The 12,880-nt window shown below is 35.1% G+C and overlaps 1 protein-coding gene across 2 annotated transcripts in view; it reads right to left on the bottom strand.

Moving 5' to 3' along the window:
- Nucleotides 1–12,880, bottom strand: part of LOC148304457 (uncharacterized) — a 42,379-nt gene that overhangs the window by 18,351 nt on the left and 11,148 nt on the right. For both annotated transcript variants that reach the window (XM_088268267.1, XM_088268268.1), the window contains exon 2: nucleotides 1,379–1,451. In XM_088268267.1, coding sequence (XP_088124393.1) covers nucleotides 1,379–1,451 — 73 coding nt within the window. The remainder of the gene's footprint in view (nucleotides 1–1,378; nucleotides 1,452–12,880) is intronic.

Here is a 12,880-nt window from a genome sequence, read left to right as displayed (position 1 = left end):
CAAAACAGACAGTTTACTGTTTTTTTTAATAATTTCTATAATTTCTTTAAATAAAAATATTTCATTCTTGGAAATAAATATTTGATTTTCTAATGTACTTTATTAAAGCATATTTAAAGGTACATTTTTCTTGATACATATCTCTACTCACATATATAAAAAATAAATAAAATTTAAAAAACATATATATATATATAACTGATAAATAAATAAAAAATTGAATGAGATAAATTTGTTATATGAATGAAAACATTTAATAAAAATAAGAGTAAAAAAAGCATAATAATATTTTTATCGAGCTTAGCACAGATGTGTAGTAATTAAATGAGTAAATATACCATTCTCAATTAATTTCATTTTCGATTTTTTATTGAGTTATGATAGATTCTAGGTACACATCAAATTATTTTGTTAATTGTAATAAAAAATTCGTTGAACAAAACGAACGAAAGTGCGTTCATTTTTGGTTTTTTAGCAAATGGGAAAAAATCATTCTAAAATTCGAGAGTGAACTCGAACTTGAGAAGGAATTTAGACAAATTTAACGATACGTTGCGTCGCGGCGCTCGCGATCGCAACGGTTGAATTTATATTTACAAACAAAGAGTCTGTAAATACAGATTTAGCTCGTCTACACTGTCGAAGTGACTCTGAAATAAGTACGCGACTTGTTGCAGTACCACTCTTATCATGTTACAATCGTTCATTAATTGATTCGGCTTTAAAAATTCAATGGGAATATATTCAAAATGGACTCGAAGTTAAATTTAAAAAAAATATTTTTATACAAATAGCTCACTCTTTTCAAGAACGTCATAAATAAAATATCGTCAATTTTCAGTTGTGCATGTTTTCGGAACGCCCAGAAAATGTACTATATCCCAGCAAAAGCGGCATATTTTAAACTTAATATTTACCCGCTACAGGGCAGAAAATGTTGTTTTTGCATTTTGAACAAAAGGTACTGTTTAATTATTTTTTTTAATATACTTAATATTTTTCAAATGGAGAAAAAACCTTCAGGTTTTACCTAAAAAGATCTGTTGCACAGTAAAAAGTTCAATAAGTGGCTTGATATTTATTTTTAATAAATTGTATTATATTTTAAAACTTAAAAAACTCCTGAAAAATAATGTTTTTATTTTATTTATGACGTTGTTGAAAGGAGTGAGCGAAATGTCAAATCGTAATAATTTGATTTTAATTTTAATAATTTAATGTAATAATTATATATTAATTTTAATGACCTGATGATGGAATGATGGAATGATTCTCCGTAACGGGTAGTCACAAATAAGTGTTTAAAAAAGTGGTATTACACAATGTAAACAATGGATGGTAAGGAGAGATATTATGAAAAGTTTTTAGTACTACTTACATATTCTTTGACGTTCTTCGTTCTCACAGCTTTATATGACGCGTACGCGGGGTAGAGGGTGCCGAAGACGAGTCTGCAAGAAGGATAGATCACGAGATTAGTCACCATCCTGGGCACGGAAGCGGAAGTGACGACCGCCACCGCCGCCAGATTCTCCAGCGACACTGGAGGGATGCTGTGCAGCAAATGTCTTCCAAAGGACCGCAAGCACTGGGCTACTGCGTCAGACACCAGGTCACACTTGGAAGCGGGCAACTTCCATCCTATAGAGAACTGTGTAACGCCGACTTCCGTATCAGAATTCGAATCACTCTCACTCAAGCAACGGATATTGACACCATTGTTCCCGGGGCGGTACAAATTCAGTTCGGTAATGTTTCGCAAGTCTTTCGTCAGCGGAGCGCACGGCCGGGAGATGTCGCCGGGCGCGCGCCGACGCTCGAACTGGCTGATGATAAGGCCGATGCGGGAGCCGGACCCTCGGGCGTCATCCTTCTGGGCGCGCATGGCCCGCGGGGAGGGGTGGCTACTGCACCTGCCGAGCGGAACGGCCAACAGTACAGCGGAGGTGCCGATACACTGCCGATATACTGACGATATACTGCCGACACACTACCGACACACTGACGATACACTGCCGACACGGCCGCCGCACACCACGCTATGCTTCGTCGTCTCAATGGACGCACAGTGTGCGAACTGAATCGACGCTTGTGCGGCGCGTCGACGGAGACGCCAATATCCCAATATTCTCAAAGCGTAAACATCTCCATAAGAAGCGGAATTAGGTTACAAGTTCTCACTCTTTAAATGTGGAGGTCCTCAGCAAAAGGTTACATTTCCAATATTGCACAAAAAATCCTTTAAATACAAATCTGTTCTGTTAATCGTATTCTATCGAAATCTTAATTGAAGTTGAGACAAAACGTGACCAATCCTGTATTAAACCAATATGAAATCATTAAATCGCACCAAAACGTAACAATTTTACAAACTACAATTCCTGATTACTTAAAATCATTTACAAATGAAATGTAACATTTTGGCGAGGAACTCTACAAATGTAAATTCACGGTATGCAATTTTTTTTATTTGGAAATTTTACAGAACAGTTACATAAATACATTTACATTAACAAGTGATAAAAAACAGGTATTTGTACCATTCCAGTTACAAAATTTCACATTAGTTATTTCATATAAATACCTGGAAGAGGGACGGCAGGGAGGAAAAGGGGAAAACGGAAAGATCAAAGCTCAAGTCCAAGACAAATTATGTGAAAATCGGGACACACTACGATATGAATATCGACTTACCTACTATATGAGCAAATTTTGTTTAAGATTTTCTATAAATTTCGCAACTTGGTTCATAAAACAAAAACAAAAAAATGCTTTGCAAGAGAAGGTCTGTCAGGAAGCCTAGATGCTTCTGTATCAGATCAGGGAATGCTGTGGGACAGCTTTCAATAAGTTCTTACTCTTACTCCAAACTCTGAACAAAGCTACTATATTTACCGTTCATCAAAATTGGCTAACAATGAATATGGTAATTTTGATATATTGAACTCGACATAGAGAGCGCAGAGATCATTTAACAACGCCAGTCGACACTGATAACGTGATGTGTCCCTCGTTTCGTACAGTTGTCTTTTGACTCGAGCTTTGATCTTCCGCTTTCGCCTTTTACTCCTTCTAATCTCACTTCCAGTTATTTTTTACATATCGATCACTCCTTTCAAAAACGTCATAAATCAAAGAACTTGATTTTTCAGGAGGACGTTTTTAAAGTTTAAAAATATAACACAATATTTTAAAAATAAATATCAAGCCACTTATTGAACTTTTTACAGTGCAACAGGTCTTTTTAGGTAAAACCTAAAGGATTTTTCTCCATTTGAAAAAAATTAAGTATATTTAAAAAAATAATTAAACAATACCTATTGTTCAAAATGCAAAAACAACATTTTCTGCCCTGTAGCGGGTAAATATTAAAGTTAAAAATATGCCTCTTTTGCTGGGATATAGTACATTTTCTGGGCATTTCGAAAGCACAACTGAAAATTGACGATTTTCGATTTATGACGTTCTTGAAAGGAGTGAGCGACATATGTAAAATTTTGTAATTGAAACGGCACAAGTACTTGTTTTGTAATACGTGTATAACTTGCTGTTACCGATCTGTTAAATTCCCAAATAAAATAAAAATTCCCGGCCTGTTTAGTGTAACGAGCGCGCGATTTGTAGATGGTTGATAAAATCACACGCACGAATCCTACGGAAAAGGAAAACTCACGAAGTTACCGGATTTGATGCGTACACACGCAATATTATATGAGAAAACTTGGCAAACGTGACGCCATGTATCCCGACCGTTGTGTACTGGGCTGATATATGCTCTACACTATCGCGAATACCGGACTGAAGAAGATAAACAATTTATTATCGAGAGCGAAAATGAGAGTAATTAATTTGATTTAATATCCCGGAATTATTTAATATCGCGAATATCTGCGTAATTTATTATATGGTAGTGCACAAATTGCCGCAGTGGCCGATTAAGGTCCATCATTCATTAAGTCGCATTCATTCCGCCGGAGAGGTCATATCGCTCACTCCTTTCAAGAACGTCATAAATCAAAAAACTTGATTTTTCAGGAAAACGTTTTTAAAGCTTAAATATATAACACGATGTATCAAAAATATATATTAAGCCACTTATTGAACTTTTTACTGTGTAATAGATCTTTTAAGGTAAAACCAGAAGGTTTTTTTTTTCCATTTGAACAATATTTAGTTTATTTAAAAAAATAATTAAACAATACCTTTTCTTCAAAATGCAAAAACAACACTTTCTGCCCTGTAGCGGGTAAATATTAAGTTAAAAATATGCCTCTTTTGCTGGTATATAGTACATTTTCTGGGCATTCCGAATACACGCACAAGTGAAAATTGATGATTTTTGATTTATGACGTTCTTGAAAGGAGTGAGCGATATGTCTGCTCACGCGCGATTTTTTCAAAATAATGTATATTGGATATTTTTTTTGTTTTTGAGAATATATCGCGGGTATACTAGCAAAAAACTTTACTACTTTTTAACGAATGCTGGGTTTCAATAATTACTATTCATTTTTTCATAAATTGATAGCAAATCATTTTACTTAGTAAATACCACTATTTTGTAAAATCTTCTGTGACACGTGTTTCAATGCATTCCGCATCATTTTCAAACACCGTATATGAAGCTAATTCTAAATTGACTAAAGCCTCCCCCTATTGTCTATGTTCCCACTGATAAAATAAAAAATAATAATAAAAATTAAACAAATAAATAAAAATAAAAAAACAGCTCCTACCCCCACTTCAATCTTCAACGTCCCAAGGACCCAATTCTAAAATTCAGAATTAGCTTCAAATACGGTGTTTGAAAATAATGCGGAATGCATCGAAACACGTGACACAGTAGATCTTAAGAAATAGTGGTATTTACTTAGTAAAATTTAAATTAAAAATTATTATTCAGTGCGCGAGCGTCCCGGCCGTTCATTATCCAATAAAATCGGTCGCGGCGCGATGAAGCTCCTTGGGCTATCAGACAGTTAAGGAGAATCGGACGATAATAGCCATTAAAGCGGTTACGAATGCAGAGGCCACGTGCAACACCGGGATCAACTTACATTCGCACGTGACGACACACAACTGGTCCATTCTCCAATCCGCCGGAGCGCGAATGCGAGATGGAGAAAAATAAATTAGGAGCGATCTTGAAAGGACATGTGCGATTATCTCGTATGTACGATTACGTACTAGGTCTGACACTGATATACGCCTAAGCACTAACTCCCACTGGCGACAGCGATGTAAACAGGTACCAAACGGCGCGGCGTCTGAATAACCGCAATTACCCATTACTTAAGATCGATTACATTAATCTATACGACAACTATTATATGTAGCGCACGCGACTTCAAACAAGAGTGAAATTGAACTCGATTCAGACCCGAGTGAAAACAACATTGACTGCTGAATAGATGAACTGATCGTATTCTTAAGAAACTGCGAGTATACGAGGTTTGTTCAAAAGAAAAGGTGAATTTCGATTTTTTTTAAAGTATTTATTTATTCATCATTATCCATTTTCTCCCCTTCAAAGTAATCCTCCTCAGATATAATGCGGTTATGCCAGCGCTTCATCCAATCCTCGAAGCACTTCTGGAATGCGCTTTTCGGTGTGGCTATCAGCTCGTTCTTCGATTCTGACTTTATCTCATCAATTGTGGCAAAACTCCTTCCTTTCATTGGTCTCTTCAGTTTCGGGAATAGGAAAAAATCGCAGGGAGTCAAATCTGGTGAATACGGTAGTTGAGGGATGATTACGGTGTTGTTTTTGGCCAAATAATCACGAACAAGCATTTGGCGATTTCGCAACAATTTCGCAGCAAATTTAGCCTTTTCGGAACAAACTTCGCTGCCACACGTTTCATGCCCAAAACATCTGAGAAAATTGCATGGCATGAGCCGATTGATATGCCAACATCCACTGCAACTTCCCTAATGGTGATTCGACGATTTTCCAAAATCATTTTCTTCACTGTTTCGATGTTTTCTTCGTTTGTTGACGTGGTTCCAACTCCAGGACGCTCATCGTCATTAACATCTTCTCGGCCTTCTGTAAAGCGCTTGTATCACTTATAAACACTTTTTTGAGACAAAGTAGACTAGCCGAATGCCACAGTCAACATTTTAAGTGCGTTGGAGCCATTTATTCAATTTTTAACGCAAAATTTAATACATATTCTTTGATCCATTTTCAAAAAAAATCAAAAATCGAATGACACATAAAAACGTGACTTACCATTCCAGTTGTTAAAAACAAACCACTAATTCAATATGGCTGATAATGCTAACATATGATAAACATATCGCTCACTCCTTTCAAGAACGTCATAAATCAAAAATCGAAAGTTTACAGTTATTCATGTTTTCGGAATGCCAAGAAAATATACTATATCCCAGCAAAAGCGGCATATTTTTAACTTAATATTTACCCGCTACAGGGCAGAAAGTGTTGTTTTTGCATTTTGAAGAAAAGGTATTGTTTAATTTTTTTTTTAAATAAACTAAATATTTTTCAAATGGAGAGAAAACCTTAAGGTTTTACCTAAAAAGATCTGTTGCACAGTAAAAAGTTTAATAAGTGGCTTGATATTTATTTTTAATACATTGTGTTATATTTTTAAACTTTAAAAACGTTCTCCTGAAAAATCAAGTTTTTTTATTTATGAAGTTCTTGAAAGGAGTGAGCGATATGTGTACCAACATAACAAAAAAATCGATAATCGAATGTGCACAGCCCGCGAAAATTCAAAATTCACCTTTTCTTTTGAACAAACCTCGTACGTACAAAATATTATTTGCTAGTCAACATTGATTTGTCGTTGCGTTCAAGGATAGGAATGACCTCAGAGGAAAGGTAGAATAAAGTTCTCTGTGTGTGTCTGTTTGTGTATATGTGTTCGTGTTGCACCTCCTTCGCAGTTTACGCCTTTCCATCCTACCAACGTTCCTCGGCCCATAAAAGGAACCAACAAGTCGCGGAAAGAAAGATAGAAATTTACTTATGCCGCTTGCACACAAAGCATTTTTAATTAAAAATTAACATACACAGGTACACAGACTTCAAAGAAATTTAATATTAGGTGACACAACTTAAGGCCCAGTCAAGTCGCAACTTAATTTTACTCTTATTTTACATAATTTTTTTTGCTTAAAACACCGTTTTTGCATTGAAAAAACAAGTTTTACTTCTACATAATTATATATTGTTGTAAAGGAAAGAGTAATTGAAAGGTAAGGAGTATATTATATTTATATATATGGTATGTACATATTCATTGTTTAAAATCTTTTGCAAATTGACCGATTTCTTTAAAATTAAATGCTTTCACAGTTACGAAAACTATTACGCGACAATTAAAACAGTAAATACATGTTTTTTAAAGCAGCTATTTTGATCGTAATGGCAGCGCCATTTTTGAACGCAACAGCAACTCGCACAATACTAAACATCGCACATGCCGCACAGCTTGCTCCTTGGCAGATGCTGTCACTCAATGTATTCAATTGCATCGCTGTTTCACAGATTCGTAATATTTTCACTGCTTCACAAGTATTGTGAAATCAAACAAATATATCATTTGCTTTCTATTTTCTTTCTTTTTTATTTAACCAGAGTGAGCCACTGCAACGCGTAGCCGAGTACAGCTATACACAACATAAAAATTATGTATATATATATATATATATATATATATATATATATATATATATATATATATATATATATATATATATATATATATATATATATATATATATATTTTTTTTTTTTTTTTTTTCTCCATATAAGTATATTCTAAAAAAACAAACCAAAAAAACCGAATATACATTATTTAAAATAATCGGGCATTTAGAGGCGTATGAACTCTCTGGTGGTCGGCCGGTGATTGAATTCTGTGTTTGCGAGTAAGGCCTTAAATATTAAACGACCAGAGGTCAGACGAAAACGCCATGCACTAACATCAGCGCGTGACTCAAGAACTTTTGTCTGAAATATTAATCGCGATAAAAAGTAGAGAGAAAATTGCTGCCACGAAACATTAGTTTAAAAATAAACTATTGTATTGTAAGAAAACCAGTGAGAACCTGGTAAAAATCTTAAACCACCGCTCGAGCGAAAACCGATTTGATTCCGCGACAATCTTGGCTCGTGTGGGTGTCGTGCAAAAACGTGCGTGCTAAGTTTTGGTCGAACGCTTTGTTGCCTACTAATGAATACACCATGCGTACGTACATAGTTGATAATGTGTTACTATTTGTACTTTCTTATGGCAGTTGGGTCCTCATTACCTGACAATACTAACGGTACGGTCACGGTGATTTCCGGCAACCCGTTAGTGCTTTCCACTATCCATATTTATGTGTGCAAGTCCGTCACTATTCAATGCATGAATATACAATATACTATCAAGACAATACACATTTCCCCCCTCATGAGTGCGTATCCTCTTTTTTTACCGGGAGCATTGCCGATCATCATTTATATCTCTTATGACTGCGTACAAAGAATTAAAGTAAGCGTTTCAGGCAATATAGCGGAGAATCACTAATTGATGCCCAGTTCTTCCAATATTGATAGATTTGTATGGCTAATATTGTTGTCCGCTTATAAAGTCTAGTGGTCAGCGCGTTCGACTACAGTTCTGGAGTTCCCTGGCCTGATTCCCAGAAGGGTTAACATAAATAGAAGAGATTTTTCACCGAAATAATATTTACAATTTCATACTATTTATCTGAGCCTAAGCGGCTCATTATTAAAAATATGTATAAAATTGTGGCAGAGTGGGTTCGAACTCAGAAACTCTAGCTCGAGAGTCCGCGACACTAACCACGGGACCACAACTATTACTCTGGACTAGTTCCTAAAGGGTAAAATTCATCATCTTGCCTTCGTATGATTAACGATTAAGTTAATGTTGCATCGATCTGTACAATACCCTATGTATGTAGCACTGGGTGCGTATAAGAGTTAAACGAAGAATTAAAAGAATAATATACACCATTTTCACGCGACCTAAAAATGTAATAACTTCCAGGGACTCGTACAAAATGAATTACAAATGCTTTTACGAGCCACCGCTAAAATTCGCCTATTCAGATAGGAAAACCCATCATTCCTCCTTTTTCATACAGCAGTAAAGTCCTTCACCCTGGGTATCTTACCTTTGAAAAACACTTCTTTTCAAAACCATATATTTATTTGGAAGAAAAACTAAATTTTCAATAAAGAAATGGTGTTTTAAGAAAAAAAATTAAATACGTCAAATTTTACATAGGTTTAAAAAAAATACGATTTATCGTATATTGAGCCGTAACGTTGCCGAAATACCAATGTTTATTCGTATAAATTAATTTATAACTAATGTTAAATAAAATTAACGATCCACTGATGAAATTATGTATTACATGTGTCGGCACATTGTAATATTCTCGCCACTAGCAGGTAATCGTTCATCGCATTATATTCTAGATTAAAATATATTTCAAACCATTCAACATTTTCGTGAACTTCGATTCAGCAATTCCGGCGCATACATCATGTCCATCAATACTCGGTGGATTGGATTTCGTAAAAGTAGGCCGAATGTAATATCTACAGCTAGATAGATATATATGTTAGGCTCAGCCTAGTTAAAAACTGAAAATGAAAGCCAAACTAGAAGAAGAAAAAACACATTATCCGAATATATACAACGCTGAGATTTGTAAACAAAATGAAAGCTTTGTTTACTAGTCGAATGAAGATGTGGATGGCGTAATAATAATGAAAACCCTGAAAACGAAAATATCCAAAAGTCAACAATGTTTCAGAACAATTTCAGATTGAATCAACAACGTTAAACGTTATTTATAGATTTAGAGTTTAATTTGTAGAACTCAATTTTAATTCATATATTTATTTTTATTTTTATTTTTTTCTTAGATACATTTTTTTAATTATATGTATTACGGCTCTTTAGGCATGGCCTGTGTTGAGCCGAAATAATTACAAGTTAGTAAATAAAAAAGATTTTTAAATTGCCAGATTGTATACATTACATGCAATAGATACAATAACAATTTACAGTAGAAAGATTTAACAATAAAATAATTGCAATTAAATGTTAAAATCCAACACTGATTTTTAGAGTTTACTAAATTGTATATTTAGTATATCAAAGTTGTATTACACAAAGTTAACGATGAATGATAAGGAGAGTGTTACTAAATTGTATTTTATTGTTAAAAAAAACATTGAAAAATAATTTTGTGATAGTTGTTTCGCCTTGCTACGGCATTTTGAAACGAATGTCACGTTATACGTTTATTAATTGAAGGGTATTTATTATTGATTCTTAAAATCGTATAATAAGTGCAATATATTTTAAATAAAACTACGTGTTTTATTATTTAACTGATAATTTAAATTGGCATTAATAAAATCATAACAATAGTATGAAAGAGAAGCGTAAAGTTGGCAAAAGAAGGTTGAAAATAGACTGAATGCAGTCGAAATGCGATCTCCCAGACGAATGTGCACCAAAAATATGTATGATAGATGTATGCATGTTTGAAGGAAAGAATGCAAAGCTGAGATAAGTATAATCGATAAAATTAAGAAATGTGTGTTGAGATGGTTTGGGCATGTGAAACGATTGAGTGAGGAAAGAATGGTAAAACAAATTAGGCGAATGTTATTGGAAATAGGAGCAGAAGACGACCGAGGAAAACTTGGCATGATTAAGTATTTCAAATAATTGAAAGCGGTAAGGTTAGGAGTCGTAATAATCGGTGGGTATGTACGGGGATATGCATGAATGCGGAAGAGGCAAAGATTCTTTACAAAGACAGAGTGGTGTGGCGCTATATATTTTTTAAATAAAAGAGAAATATTTGTATTTTAATTATTTACAAAAATACTTTAAATTTCATACTATTTCTGTGAGCCTAAGCGGCTTAAAATTAGAAATAGGTATCAAATTGTGGTAGAGTGGGTTCGAACCCAGAAACTCTGACTCGAGAGTTCGCGACACCAACCACGGGACCACAACCCGACACTCTTTGCCTACCCCTGCGAGAAACGGCGTGATGGTTATTTAGTTCAATTCAATTCAAACCCTAATCCGCATCCGATAATGCATTGGGCACTGCATCATATAAACACAGTGTTATCTTGATCGTTAACACAGAAGGAAAGGTGATCAGCCCTCCGCTTCAGGTACCAGTCCAGGGTAATATTGAATAAATATTAGAGTGAAAAAATCATTTATATTTATTTTACCCTTCCATGGGAATTGAACCCGGGACCTCCAGTACGGTAGCCGAGCGTGCTGACCATTACACTACGGAGGCGGATGGTTAGTTAGTTAGTTACGGATAATTTCAGTAGTGGGATTGTACAAATGATTGCCTATGGCGCATTCCTAATTCCAACCAACGATGCCGGAACTGCGCTCGGACGAATCCGGCCTTTCGGTAATATCAACTAGCGATAATAATGCCTACATAAAAATATAGGGTGTTTTTTTAAGAGGTTTGGTTTTTTAAGCTGGCAATATTATTTCTACAGACTGTCAATTTGACAGTTGATTTGTAGTCGGTACGTTTTGCCATTTCACCATGAATAGACTGAACGACCATTATGCGCGTCGCAGGTTTGGTGAATGGGCCGAAAACAATATTCAGCTTGATCCTCTTTTTTAACGCAAAATTATGTTCACCGATGTCGCACGTTTTTGGTTAAATGGCTATGTGAATAAGCACAATTGGCGAATTTGGAGTGGAGAAAACCCTGAAGCCTTTTCTAGACGCCCTTAAAAGTTACTGTTTGGTTTGCTTTATGGGCAGGTGGAATGGTCCATATATATTATTAAAGATGATGCCGCCCAGAATCTTACGGTCTTCTTTCATATCAGCGATAGATGGCTCTAGTGAAATTCTAGTGATTCAAGCACTTTGTTTCAAAATTGAGAAGTAAACATAGAACATCCAAGAATTTGAATACTGTTATTGGCAATCATTGGTAGAATTGGTGAATGTTATATATACGTGGGTAAAGTGATCACTTAAACCAGCCTATGACGGTCGTAAGCCTAGACTTCCATATTCTTCTTCATCTATGTTGAGATGTCAAATATAATATGAAAAATAACTCCTATAATTGGAGATAATCCAGATTTGTGAATAAGTATTTGGACACACTCAAAATGTTGTCAAAGGAGAGCGCTACAGAACCATGATCACTGACTTCACATACATACAGTTACATAGCTGTATTTTCAACAAGATGGCGCAACATGCCACACGGCGGGTGCCACCATCAATGTATTGAGGGAAATTTGAATTTGTTTACCTCTTAAAAGCACCTGTATAAGACGAGAGCGAACAATGGCCGCGGTGTGCTATACCGTATACAGTTCCGCAGACGTGTAAATCAGATATTAACATTAAAATGTAAAAACGACCACAAAGCCGCAAGGCCGCCGAATCCGAAAAATGACCGGACTTTGTGCACCGCAAAAAGAGCTGAACAATGAGCTATGCGTTGTGTAACTGCGACGAAACGTTCGGACGTCCAGGGATTGAATTTCTCGGATAATAATATCGCACAAAACATTACGCAATCTCACTAAAAATAAATGTATCAAACTATTAACATATCGATGTCTTGTTTCTGCCCTTATTCGCATCCAATGGTGCACAGAGCACTTTTCTAGAGTAATACAGAGTTTTATGTATAGTAAATTACATAAAATACAGCTTGACTAGTGTTACATTTTAGGCGGGGAAGTCGATAGCCAGCAACTTAATTTTATTTAAATTAAAATAATATAAACCTAGGTAACATTTAACGTAATTGATTTTTTTTTTAAAACACTGTTTTCGTATTGAAAACATAATA

The sequence above is a fragment of the Brachycentrus maculatus genome, unplaced genomic scaffold (assembly GCF_059751285.1).
Source record: "Brachycentrus maculatus isolate JH-2025_06_01 unplaced genomic scaffold, ASM5975128v1 h1tg000315l, whole genome shotgun sequence".
NCBI lineage: Eukaryota > Metazoa > Arthropoda > Insecta > Trichoptera > Brachycentridae > Brachycentrus > Brachycentrus maculatus.
The sequence above is the reverse complement of the archived record's forward strand: the minus strand, read 5'-3'. Positions and strand labels throughout refer to the sequence as shown.